Genomic DNA, 13,819 nt, shown 5'->3' with positions numbered 1-13,819 from the left:
AACAGGGGAATTTAGAAAGCTACCCTCATGTTCACGGAAAGAAGTGAGTTCAAGAAAGACCTCAAAGCTTTTACCTCAGGCTGATCACAGATACTGTCAACAATTGAAAAGAAAAAAACACCCTGGGAAAAGAGGATCATCAGATTTCCAGATTTACCTTATAAAATTCAAATGTCCAGTTTTCAACAAAAAGTCACAAGGCATACAAAGGTATGGCCCATTGCAAAAAACAAATGAACAGAAATCATCACTGAGGAAGCAGGCAGCAAACTTCCTAGACCAAAGACGAAAGAGAGGGTCAGAAGTCCATATCTAGCAAAATTCCTCTTCGAAAGTGAGGCCGTTTGCTACCACCAGAACCGCTTTACGAAGATCGCTAAAGGAATTCCTTACCTTTGAAATGAAATGATGCTTGCTAGATGTCTAGTCACTCAAAGCTGTGAGTACTGGAGATCAAAATCTCCAGTAAACGTAAACGCATGGCCTGTTATAAAAGCTCGTATTACTATAATTTTGGCTTGGAAGTCTACTTCTTATTTTCTACAGGATAGAGTAGGCAAATGCATAACAAACTGCTCTATCTTATCGGGCACACAGCATATAAAGATGTGATCTGGGACCGCACCAACAGAGGGGCTGTACAAGGGCAGGGGTTTCTATGCTATTCAGACTGGCCTAACTTCGGTTACGGTAGCAGCAGGAAGTTAAGCGTAATCCCTGTGGCAACCACAAAAAGAGCATCTATAGAACGTATACAAAAGGACACGAGAAAATATTCAAAACGTGTCACTATAAAAAAAATCAACTACAAAAGGCAATAAGGAAGTGGGGGCACAGAGTTAATAATAAAACGGAAGAAATAAGTCCTTTCTTATAAGTTACTAAATGTAAATGCATTAAACTCTCTAATCAAAAAGCAGAAGTTGAAGATGTCCAACTAGGAAGCTCCAGGCCTGCGCTCCCCCCCATGGAAACGTGGAAAATACGTACATAAAAACAACTACTGACTTGACTAAAAGAACTTCACAGGACCTCTGGAAATCAGACAAAAATGTACAGCACGCGGATGAATGCCCAATCAAGAAAAAGCCACAGGCACAACGGTAGGTAGTTTTGTGGCAGTTTTGCTTGCCTTTGCCTCGACCCTTCCTAGCACAACGGTGCACGGTTGGGAGAAGCAGCCCAGTTCCTGGTTCCCTACCTCGTGCTGGAAGGAAGAGAGCAGAACTCATCTGCAGTGCTCAGAGCTGTCTGGGCTCCCGAGGGACTGGTGTCCGTCTCGCCTGCCCCGGAGCTCAGGCGGGGGAAGACGGCACAGGTGAGCCCGCAGGCAGCCCAGAGCCCAGGAGGGCAGCCACACGCGACACAGTGCAGAAGAGCCGCAGGGGGAGGGCAGAACTTCCTTGAAGTGATGGACAAAAATTTCTCAAATGTGATTAAAGAAATGCACCTACAATTTTAAGAAACTTAACACATTCAACAACATAGGTAAATCCAGAGACACCCACAGCAAACACCGGAAAACTGAAGGGCAAAGCGGACGGCCCTACAGTACAGGACTCCGCAGTCCCTCACTCTCCGGAAGCCAGCACAACCAGGTGGACGATCAGTAGGGAAACTGAGGACGTGCACGACATCACAGACCACTGGGGCCTAAAACAGACAACATCCTGCCAACAGCAGCAAAATACACGTTTTCCTCAAGTGCACGGGGAACATTCTCCACCAACAGACCACATTCTGTAAGGCCATGAATCAAGTCTCAAAAAATTTAAAAAGACTGAAAGCACATAAAATGTTTGTTCTTCCCACAGTGGACTGAAGCTAGAAATCAGGGCCAGAAGGGAGAACTCCTGAGTATGTGAAAAGCTGAGCAATACGTCATCACAAGGGAAAGTAGAACCCGTCTCGAGACGTATCAAAACTAAAAGCCGCGCTGAGAAGGAAACTTGCAGCCAACCGATGCTTATGTTGAAAAAGAAGAAAGGTCTGAAATCAAAAACCTACCTTATACCTTAAGGAACGAGGAAAAGAAAAAACTAAGCTGAAAGCTGGCACTAGGAAGGAAACAGTATCACAGCAGAGACCGAGAACAGAAAACAACAGAGAAAGCCAATGAAGTCAAGAGTCGGTTCTTCCAAAAAAAATACTCAACATAGTGGCAAACGTTCAGCTAAATGCCTACGGCAGGGGAAAGAGGACGAGGGCTTTCTTTTTTGTGGGATTAAAAAAAAATCTTTTTTTAAAATCTCATTTCCACACCAAAATATCCAAGGCCAAAAAAATGTAAAGTCGTGAGTTTATTGCATATGTAACAAAATGAACCTGACCTCCCGGGTCCAGCCTGCTGTACAATCACTTGTGGGTTGTGTGTTTCCAGCTGGTTCCATAACCACATTAAATAGAACTAGTATTTCTTTAAATACTTTTGATTTTGACATAAAACAGAACATTAGTGTACAATTTTCACAAAATAAATCCGCAATAAAAACAGTGGGAAGAATAACAAGGATAGCAGCAATACTTAAAAACAAGACGTTACAAAATAAATTAAAAAATACATTATAAAGTGGTTGAGAAACAAAAATAAACAAATTTTTAAAATTCATACTATGTTTCGGGAAGGCTGCCGTGTGGCCCACACCTGGCTGCAGACGGGGCTGGGGGGCGGGGCGTCTCCTCCGCGCAAGGCCCTTCCTGCCACATCAGCTCTGAGGACCACCTCACCCGCACTGGGACCACGCGGCCGAGCAAGCTTAGGGAACACAATCCACCTGGTGGGCAGGTCCCCCCACAGGAGAGAGCGGTCCTTCCTGTCCCCCAAGCAGCCCCTTTGCTTTTCCTACCTCCGGCACTGGCAGAGCGGTGGTTGGCTACATCCCTGAGGGTCGGCTGATGACCGCTGGTGAGGACAAGCCTGGAAGCTGGGCCCCTGAAGCATCTGGGCAAAGAGGTGAGGGGGGGATGGGCGGGCAGGGACTACCGTGGAGGGCGGCGAATGAGAGCTTGTGGGAAACGGGGTCCACGTGGACCCAAAGTGGAGTGACGGGGAGCTTTTACCAACTGTCTGCCACACTACTCTTTGGGTGGCCCAATCCACTGTTGATCGTGAAGGTTTTAGAAGGGCAACCTTCTAGAAGGTTCTATCTAGAAGGCCTGATACAGGCCCGTTTGGTGAGAGCCAGGGCTCTGGAACATTCTGCTCTTTCAGGCTTCGCGGTAACACACAGCTGAGGAGGGGACCCACGTGCAAGGAGAAAAGCAGAGACTCGGGCCTACGCCTGCGGAGCTGAGCCCGGACACAGGTGAGCAGCCCGGGGCCGGCAGGTGCACTAAGGATGGTTCCCCTGTTCCCCCCAACAGCAGGAAGATCGTCCAGAAGGAGCCAAACCCAGCACTCCCACTAGACCCTCGTCTCCTCACTAATTCCTGCAGAGTCTGACCAACACCAAAAGCAGCAGCCGGGCTTCCTCCCCGCTCCGTCTGGAGGTGCTCTCCGCTCGCTCGGGGAGCTCTCCTCCTCGCGCGGCTGGGGTTCACCTTCCAGACGAAGCCTCTCCGGGCGCAGGTCTGGAGTTGACATTTCCTCACTCTTCCAGAGGAAGATTCCGAGGGAGGACAAGGGCATCGGGGGGAGCCAGCTTCGGGGACACCCTCACAAGGATCATGGTAAACGAGACACGAGATGAGCCCAGCCGGGGCAAGGCAGAACTTCTGAAAGACCAAGCCCACCGCCCGGCCTGGACTTCCTGAATGGGTTTGACAGACACACGGACATCTCTCCTAAGGAGCCCGGAGTACACGCTCCCGCAGCTCCGGGAACCCCCGGCCGACAACCCCCGCCCCCCCCCCCCACGCCAGGCAGACCCTGTGATCCAAAGAGGGCCCAGAGCTGCCCTCGTGAGCCACAGCGAGAAGAGAAGGGGAAGCGCGTCTCCGAACCCGCCACAGTCCGAAGGTGTCAGTAACAGAGTCTCATCCGAAAAGCTCCTTCCAAACCCCTCTCGGACCCACGGCCGGATGCCAACGCCTAACTCCCAAACCAACAGCAGAATTTCAACAGTGAAGTGTCTCGCTCGTGAATTCCCGCACGCTTGCCCCCAAAACGAAAACAGTGACAAAAACCAAACAGGACAGCTGGCTGCCGCTGCCCTTCGCAGAAGTCAGTCTCCACTCAAACCACCTTGTCAAAATACCGCTGCGACTTCCTGTGCAAACTGGAAAGTGGTGCGAGAAACTCGGGCTCAGGCTTGTGCTGGCCTCACGCGGCCCGTGAAGATGTCTGGGCAAGGGGACTGAGCAGCGACTGCTGTGTTGCCTCTGACGCTCGGAAGATGGCCGGAATGAGCCAGAGCGGAACCGTGTTCCCCCTTCTACTGTCAGGTTTGCCTTTAAACAGTGACTCGGGGGCGGGGGGCTGGGGTTAAGTCAGTGAGGTTATCCGGTCCCCCTCTCCCCTGGAGGTGCGTCTGCACCCAGCCAGCAGCTAGAACAACAGGCTTCTCTTGTGTTAGTTCAGCTCTTAGCAACTTTCGCGCGAGACTTTGTTAGTATTCAGTGACCCAGCCGACACCGGGGGGTGCGGGAACCCCAGCCTGGGACTGGCCGCGTGGCGTGGAGGCTGGTTTGGTCTGTTCTCGAATAAGCTCTGTTATGTGGTATTATCACTGGAAAAATATCCCCAATTAGATAATGTGGCAAAAGGGACTCTTAAAAAGAAAGATCATTTTTCTCTATGCAAAACAAATTTTTCAGCCAGGATCCCCTGAAACCTGCCCCGGGCCTGCAGCCGAGGCTGCCGCAGCCGCTTTACCTTTCCAAAAGGGAGGCACGCTTCGGCGGCGGGCTGCCCGCCGCGGTGCACTGCCCGTCGACCACACAGTTCTCTTTCAGTTAGAAATTCGTCTGCCACCCGGAGCAAGCTGCGAGGATAGGACTGGAGTTTGAGCTGCTGGACTTGCAAAGGGGCCTCGGGACCGTTTTGACACAGAATAGCTGGTAGAGCCACCAGGTACGAACCCTCAGGAAGCTAGCTCGGTTCCAGAACGTGTGGGTCGGTCTTCCTCTAGGGACCACAGGGCAGCGAGCCCATCACCGTATGGGTTCCAGTCATAGCGGAATAGCCTGTGTGACTGAAGCCCAGCGCTAAACCTGGCTGCATTTATTGGATGGGTGATGGAGGGGGGTGGGAGTACTGTCAGAAAGGAGGAAAGTATGGGTGGGAGCCTCCGGCCAAAGTCCCCCCACCCCCCTCGCTCCCCCAACGAAAAGGAGGGGAGACAACTCTTTGCCTCCGGTGATCTAGGGTTCCCGGGCCTCAGCCAGCCCTGCGGGAGGCACACAGAAAGCTTGCTTTGGGTCTGGTGGTCATGAGCTAGAATCTGTTGCCTTTGGTTGGTCTTCACTCCACAGCAAAGCCACACGTCTCCTCCACGGCCGTCAGCAGCTTCTCATAGAGCTTCTCATAGGATTCATACGGTGGGATGTCAATCCGATTAAAGCTGGAACAGGATAGAAGAGCGGGAGAGTCACTGCTGGGGGGATCCGGACCTAGGACCTGCTTCAAGGACAGGCCGGAGCAGAGCATTCGTGTCCCCGAGCTAGCAGAGAGTGGTGAGTGTGTGAGTGTGTGTGTGTGTGTGTGTGTGTGTGTGTATGCATGGACAGAGCCAAAAAAAAGGGGGGAAGCATCTCCTTGCCTCGCTGAGTGAGGAGGCAGAGGCAGGCTTTCTGCTCCCCCCCACCCCCCGTCCTCTTCTGCTCTGAAAGCAAAGATTTTTCATCGCACACACAGCATCACAGACCCTAAGATCTGGAAAACCAAAATTAAACCAATTACTGTTTCCTGCTTATATGAGGACAAAGTTCTCAGCTCGTTTTGTTTGTTGTCTTTGAGGAAAATTATTTCTTGGTACAAAATACCACCTTTGCAGAGAGCCCCGCAATCCAGACCGGCTGACAGGTCACCCCTGACCATTTACCGCACGTCCAGCCAATCCCCCGTGACTTGGTATGAGACCCAAGGGGGCAGTCTGGAGTATTTCTTGCAAAAACAAGCTATAGCTCAAAACTAATAAAATGGCAAATCCCGGACACTGAAATGAAATGAAGAGAAATGAGTGAGGAGATGAATCAACATCTCCCTAAGGAAATTCATTTCTACTATTGTATTAAAAAAAAAAAAAAAAAAAGATACCCTTTAAGAGGGATATTCTCTCCTAACAAAAGAAATACAGAATTCTGACTGAGAGGCCATAGAGTGACTTACTAAATTACAAGGGGTTAAACAGGTAAGGATGGTTTTTTGAGAAAACAATCGGGCTGAATGGTGTGACAGTCTGGGCGGGGGGCTTCAGCATCAGAGGACGCGGCTCCTGGCTGTCGTGCTCCAGCACGGAACCGGGCCAGGACTCAGCCTCACGGGGAGGCGAGCAGCTGCCGGGCACGGATACGGTGCTGCTGTGCCGGCCGCGCTGCGCGGGCGACCCGGGAAACGGGAAGCCCCAGCCCCGGGCTCCCACCCAGGACCCTTCTGTTGCAGCCCGTGCCTCCCGAGGAGCGGGACCCGGCTCTCCTGAACTAGACACGCTGGCCTTCTGGTGCGCGGCTTCTGAGACAAAGCGTATGTAAGTAACTTGATTTTTAAACCACAAAGGAAGTAATCTGCTACGGATCGTATCTAAGTTCAAAGTCTGGGGAAGAAACACTGTTCGGTACACAAGATGCATCATCACAGACTAAGTTCCCAGAAGGAAAATGGGGTCCCAGGAAGTGAAGACGGGTAACTCCACATGAAAACCTACAGTTTGGGGGCACGTGGACGGCGCAGTCGGTTAAGCGTCTGCCTCTCGGTTTCGGCTCAGGTCCTGATCTCAGGGTCATGGGATCAAGCCCCGCATCCGACTCTGAGCTCACCGCAGAGTCTGTTCGGGTTTCTCTTTCCCTCCTCCTGCCCCTGCTCTCTCTCGATTTCTAATTAAGTCTTAAAAATAGAAACTATAAGAGTTTTCGGGGCACCTGGGTGGCTCAGTCGGTTGAGCATCCTGAGTCTTGATCTCAGCTCGGATCCCGATCTCAGGGTCATGAGACCCAGCCCCGTGTCACACGGACATGGAGCCTGTTTAAGATTCTTCCTCGTCCTCTGCCCCTCCCCACCACTCGCGTGTACTCGCTCACTCTCTCTAAAGACTAAAATTAAAAAAAAATTAAAAAGAGAAACTAGTTTTCCTGCGGAAAGGGACGTGTGTGCTCACGCACACGGAGACATAGACCTGCCGGAGCGCAAGCCGGCACGAAACCCATCTCACAACACAAATGGTTTCACGACAGACTTCTGAGAACCCTCCTGCGACCCGCTGCCGAGTGCTCCTTCCGGCTGACACTGGGGCCATCGCCAGGGGTCCCGGGATGCTGATAAAGGAAGCGGAGCGCTCCATCCCAGAATAGAGCTGCGACAAGTCACGCGAGGGGCAGCGACCCGTGGAGACAGTCTCCCGGGGAACAGGCCTTACCAGGTATGGGCCTTCGGGAGGTTGTCTGTGTTGGCGTCGATGAGGTGGATGGTGAAGAGCCGGGGCCCTGCCGCGCCTGTAGAGCCTTACGAGAAAACATTCTAGTTAATGCACGTCAGAGGCAGGGCCCGGCCCCGGCCCCGCTGCCCACCACACCCTCAGCCCAGTGCCGGGGCGGGCTGTGCTGCCCAGGGTCATGGGCTTCACATGAGCCTCTCTGTGGCTTAGCATCTGCTGACAGTGGCTATCCAGGGGCCTATACCAGAATTCTAGAAAAATCACAGGGCAAGAGCAAAGACTGGTGAGAACTCTCCTGTGCCCCGGCCACAAACCCACTCAAGTGGGGGTATCTGAAGGTAAAGTCCTTAAACTACCAGTGATACTTTTTTCTTTTTTTTGAAGAGAAATTTTTAGCCAGCAGGTCCACTACTGGCAGAGGGAGCAGAGTTATAATAAAAGCAAGACACAGGGTCACAAAATCTCCCCAGGTAGAGGTTCGACGGGAAGAGAAAAGGACACAGACACCTGGGCCGAAAGCCCAAGGGGATGGAAGGAACTTCTGTCACTCAGAGAAGTCCCTGAAATACGGAGACGTCTCTACCCGGAATATTCTATACGTGAACTGTATCTGCTGTCACTGTTAATATGCAAAATTCTATGTACTAAGTCTAAATATACAATTATGCCGTAACTTTTTCTTTCTGGCTCTCAGGGTTATCAAAAATCTAGATGTCAATTTTTTTTTTTTTTAATCACCGTCGGAAGGGATGAGAGGCAGGACGGATACCCAAACTGAACAGTGGAGCCTATCGGGCAGTGCCTTTGCACAGAGAACAAAACCGAGTCCCAGGGAGGACCCCTGGCGTTAATGACCCACACAGGAGCCAGAGACGCCCACCTCCTGCTACTCAGGCCAGGCCTCTCTCCCCCACGCTCAGGCCTGCATTGAGAGAACCACTATCAGAGACTCAGAAATGAATCCACGGTGCACGTTTCAAACTCTGGTCTCTTTCCTCAAAGGCTCGCTGCTCTTCCTACCCTCCCTCTCAACCAGTTCTGTAGGGGAAGGCGAGGCACCGGTTCCACTGGGCCCTTCCTCGCTCAGGTCTCGCCCGACCCCGCTTCAAGCAAGCACCCGGCTGGCCGGCCCCCGGCTGCAGACTGCCCCCCACACCCCCCTCCTCCCCGAGCCCGTGGCCCGCAGGGATGCTGGGAAAGGCGGGTTTGGCAGGACACTGGGCTTTGCTGACATTCTCTCCTACATGTTACAGGTATTTTCTTGGGCAGAGGATCACACAGCCTGGAGCCCCGAAAGCCAGCGGATAGAAGAGCCACCAGAGCCCGCCACCTTTTATGCAGGAAAGAGGGTCTCTACGGCCCCTGGGGGGGTAGGGCAGCCCCTCCACAATGCTAGGCAGTTGTTCTGAGGGAACACCGGCCACACCCATCCCTAGCAGACGTTTCTAGAATCCTGGCATGGCCTGGCAGGGGGCGCGCCTGGGGGAGATGCTTGGGGCCAGGAGCCCCGCCTCCACGTCAGTCACCTTGCAAAGCCTTGAAGCCTTGGAGAGGGACCCGGGTGGACCCCGTCACAAACTGCAGGAGCCTGGCCCTCCTCTCCTCGTCGAAGGTCTCCACGGCCTGCCAGAACCACCGGACGATGTTGCTGTCGGCCCCGCAGTGCTTCAGCCGCGTGTTGGACTTCCAGTCGCTCACGTCGATTTTATCCAGGCCGCCGATGATCAGCTGGGAGGGCGGTCGGCAGCAGGTTAGTCCTCGAACGCGCAAACCGGGGTCATGACCCACGCCCCCGCTCCAGCTCCCAGGACGTGCGAGGAGGAAACGCACCGCGTCTGAGTACACGAGCCCCGGACTTGGACAGGCAGGGAGAGCGGCGGCGCGCCCGATGCTGCCACGGTGGGCCGCTTTCAGACCCCCCCCCCCCCCCCGTCGGGCTTTCTCACAACCGCAGCTCCGTGCTGCACCACGGCGGCGAGGAGTCAGTACGGAAGAACCAGCTGTAACCCCAGGGAGCCCGGGGCCTGGGACCAGCAGAGGTCGACGGCTGGAGCGGAAGGACCACGCGGACGTGTGTCCGCCCGGGGTGGGAGGTGCCTCACCGGGGGACAGAAAGACAGAAGGATTCCGTAGTCCTGAGCCATTTGGCATCAGAGGCGGAACCGCTGTTGTTCGCGCACACGTGAAGCGTGATTAGGGGAGACAGTAACACTTTGTTCCGAGTCTAATAATAGTCAGAACAAAAGCAGAAAGCTGATGTGCTGGGGGAACCTGGTTATATGCGAGGTAACTTCCTCGATGCGAGGCAACTACACAGGAGGGGGTTAGGAACCTCCACTGACAGAGATTCTGAAAAATAAGATAAGCCGCACAACACCCGGCACGACGTCCAGAGAAGGATCTGGACTGGCTGCTGCCAAGCAGACAGACACTCACTCTAGCCCTGTTATTCTGGGGCCCCGAGAACCCCGGCCCTGCTGGGGAACAGGTGAGCCTCACTCCGTTGCCACATGTGAAACAAGAAAATACAGATCACGCTCACGACCTTGACTGTGGACTTGGCTCAGCCCAGTAAGCACCCACCTCCAGTTCCTTCTGGTCAAAAGGCTTTAGTAAGTGTTGAGGAATGAGTTCATTAAATCCCTTCTGGAGAGCTAAGAACTGGGCTTCGATCCCCCTCATGAACCTCCAATTTACGTACAACCTGAAAGACAAATTCCCGGAAGTTGGCGGCGACACCAGACGGTGCACGAGAACACTCTTCCCTCCGTAGCAGGTCCGGCCATCATCTGCTGAACCTCACACCCCGCCGCCAGGCCTCCCCTGGGTGGTGGTGTTTGGGGAAGGGGGCATGAACCCCCCAGCAGCTGGTAGGACCGGGTTAAAAATAAGTCAGCCCAGGCCTGGACACATTCCGATGCTTTACTAAAAATAGCAGTCGGAATTGACCTGACTTGTTACAGCAAGTGCCATCGTTTAAAAGTAGATTTGAAAGTAAGATTCGGGGACGCCATGAGAGCCACGCACCAGTCAGGCCCCCCAAGCACTCTGACGTGCCCACAGGCTTCCAGATTTCTAGTGTCAGCAACTCGTCATTTCTTTGCCATCAGAGGTGGGGCCACGATAGAGCAGACTTCCTCGAGACTGAACTCAAGGAAACTTCCAGGCTCCACTTCTCTCCTACGCTCACCACCTTCACACCCAGAATCGGGAGGCCATTTGCAATCCCTTCTGCCACTTGGGATTTGGGGGGTTCATTACTGCCCCTTCAACAGGTCAGGCCTGGTGGCATTGGGGCTCCTCCAATGAAGAGCCCGCACTGCAGAAGCCGAGGGTTCAACTACTGTGATTCTGGCCACATGTGCTGATGGGGACAGGGAAGCCTCTAACAGTGAAGGAGCTGTGACCTCCTAGCTGTGCCCGGGACGGTCCTGGGCACCCGGATGCCCCACCGGTGGCCACCATGCCCTGGAACATTACCGGACATATTCTTTCTTGTTCTCCTCTGTGACAGGAACGTTTCGGCCGTTGGGTTTCAGTTCATGCTGGAGAATCCTCCCGAAGGCATTGTGTTCCACGCAGAAGGTGTGGTCCAGCACCGGGGTGATATCGTTCTCTCTGTCGGAGTTAGGACAGAAGACAGAGGTCAGACCTTTGCCACAGCACAGCAGAGAACAGAACACGAGTGGGGACGACCCAGGGGACAGACAGACAGAACCGACCGCCTGCCACCCCAGAGCTGTAGCAGGGAGAAGACGGGAGCCGCGGGCAGACACAGAGCCTGTGCCAGCGCAGGGGTGCGGGTACTGGGACGAGCTGGGGGACCCCAGCTCCACGTCCGTGTGCCCCTGACTCTCGGCTTCCCCCTTCGCAGGAAGGTGACGGCAGCTCTACCATTCTGTGATTTTACAAGACATGGTGACCTGATTGCTTTGTCACCTGAGTCTCCGAACAGAAAGGAGGGATTCACAAAGAGCGGAGTCCAAGGAAAAGCCACCTGCAGGGACACGCACCTACACGAGACCGTCCCCCCCTTTAAAGCAGCCACTCACACAGAGTAGCACTTGAGAGAGTTCAAACGGACTCCTGCCCCTGCCACACTTCTGGCAACACAGAGTGAAAGCTCTCCCGTGGGCTGGAGGCCCTGCTCCTCGCAGACTGCCCGTTCCCAGTGGGGACGCACAAAGTGGGGCCCACAGAGCGCAGGACACAACTGAGTTCAGCTCCTCGGCGCGTCCTCCCCCTGCCAGAGGCTGGACCTCTTGCTCCTGTGGACTCGGCTCCCTCCCAAGGACCGTGTCCCCATGGATCGGGGTCAACTGCTTTCAAGAGCGTTTTAGGAGACTTCTAGAACAAAGGTGACTAAATGGAATTTTTCTTGATCTTTTTCTTGTATCAAATACTTTGACATAAGGTACTTCGAAACTAATTTTGTTTTTGACTTTCCATCCCCCTTAAAAGAGTCAAAAGCAAACCACCTGCCCATCTGTCAGGCCCGGGGACTAATATGTGTGATCCTCAAGAATTTGAGGAGACAGGGGTGTCTGGGTGGCTCAGTGGGTTAAGCCTCTGCCTTTGGCTCAGGTCATGATCTCAGGGTCCTGGGATCGAGTCCCGCATCGGGCTCCCTGCTCAGCGGGGAGCCTGCTTACTCCCCTCTCTCTCTGCCTGCCTCTCTGCCTACTTGTGATCTCTCTCTCTCTGTCAAATAAATAAAATCTTTAAAAAAAAAAAAAAGAATTTGACAAGACAACAAAAGAAATTAGTCTATGAAGTGAAACTGGCCAAACATCATGAAGAATGTTAAATCAACTGAGTATTTCTTATTCAATCTATTTTATGCATCTGGTTGTGAAACAGCATTTTCTTTCTCTAACTTCACACCCACCCCTCAAAAACAATCACACGCACGCACACATACACACACACACACACACACACACACACACACACACACACAGAACGAATGTATCTGGCGTACGAGACGGTGGCTGTGCACGAATTCGCCACTGTCCGAACGGCAAGGCTGTACTTACAGAATCCACACTAAGCTCTTATGTAATTCTGGATCCACCGACTCCAAATCCGAGAGCTGGATGGGCTTCCCCAGGAGCTGCTTATAGAAGGGAACCGTGAAGCCCCCGTTGATGTAGTGACCGTGGAACACAGCGAGACCCATGATCCGGCCCACAAAATGGAAATAAGATAGATGGTCCTGTAGGAGGCACCAGAGAACACGAAGTCATCAGAAAAAGGCCCGGCCAAAGTGGGAACCTCGAGCTTTGGGCTTTCTCCAAGCTTCTCCGGAGAACGAACCGTCCCATCACGACCGAACACGGACTCGGTTACTCACGGGCTGTGCTCACCGACAGAGAAAAGAAGGCTGGTTAGATAGTCAAAACCCAGAGCACGTCTTTTGTAGAGATCATCTGAGCATTTGAAAGGCCCTTAGTTCAAACACCTCCTCAGGATTGCGACATCATTTGTGGCACTCGGTGTAGAAGGAAAATGCAGAACCCCTTACTCAAAAATTAAGAATTTCAACACGACAACGGCAGAATCAAACCACGCACAGGCCCTCCTAAGTGCAGGGCGCCTGGGGAAGCCGGGCCCCCCTCCTCCTTCCCACTGTGCTACTGGAAAGAGAGCAGAGGGCGAGCCCTCCCGAGTCCCTGGAGAAAGCAGAAGAGAAAAAAATCCGAAGAAGGAAGACAAAATGAAAAAGAACATAAGGGAAAATTCTCTGCACGTGAAGCATTCTAGAACTGGAGCTCTTCTGGTTTTTACGGGGAAGCACACATCTCTGCTTTCAGTTGGAATTATAATCAGAATTCATCAAAACCTCATTTCCATTTAGGCTCTGTCATATCTGAATGTTTGTAGAGTAGAGCTGGTCCCAGACTGCCTCGGGGCTGTGGGTTCGGCAGCAGTGGCCACGGGACACAGCCCCACGGGGAGAGGCCTCCACACGCCGGCCGCCCCACCTCAGGCCGGTCACTCACTCCGCGCTCACGTCTTCCTCTCAAACAAGCCGCTGAGAGTGTCCGCAACTTGTGGCCAAAAAGGCCAATTATGGAAAATTCTAATTTTGACTGGGAGAAGATAGACTTCATAGCCCAGGCCTCAGAATGACACGATCAGCAAATCCTCCTACCTCAGTTCCCTCAACTGGCCATAAGGGGCTTTGAGTAGTCCGAGCAGTTCAGTTTCACTCTTGCTGTCTTTGAAATTAACATACCCCGTGATCCCAGGCACGAAACACACAGGAGAGAAATCATTCTCCTTAATCC

At 53.0% G+C, this 13,819-nt stretch overlaps 1 protein-coding gene across 2 annotated transcripts in view; it reads right to left on the bottom strand.

Moving 5' to 3' along the window:
- Positions 1 to 2,269: 2,269 nt before the first annotated feature.
- The window catches only part of SMURF1 (SMAD specific E3 ubiquitin protein ligase 1), a 105,607-nt gene continuing 94,057 nt past the window's right edge, over positions 2,270 to 13,819 (bottom strand). Inside the window, exons 13-18 of one of the 2 annotated variants that reach the window (XM_080829708.1) lie at positions 12,566 to 12,744; positions 11,010 to 11,147; positions 10,113 to 10,233; positions 9,056 to 9,257; positions 7,512 to 7,596; positions 2,270 to 5,501 (exon numbers count right to left, since the gene is read on the bottom strand). In XM_080829708.1, coding sequence (XP_080685834.1) covers positions 5,402 to 5,501; positions 7,512 to 7,596; positions 9,056 to 9,257; positions 10,113 to 10,233; positions 11,010 to 11,147; positions 12,566 to 12,744 — 825 coding nt within the window. In that variant the 3' untranslated portion in view covers positions 2,270 to 5,401. The remainder of the gene's footprint in view (positions 5,502 to 7,511; positions 7,597 to 9,055; positions 9,258 to 10,112; positions 10,234 to 11,009; positions 11,148 to 12,565; positions 12,745 to 13,819) is intronic. The other variant, XM_080829709.1, reaches the window with a different exon arrangement.

Source organism: Martes martes (assembly GCF_963455335.1).
Source record: "Martes martes genome assembly, chromosome: 18".
Lineage (NCBI taxonomy): Eukaryota > Metazoa > Chordata > Mammalia > Carnivora > Mustelidae > Martes > Martes martes.
Note: the sequence above shows the minus strand (reverse complement) of the source record. Positions and strands in the feature narration are given on the sequence as shown.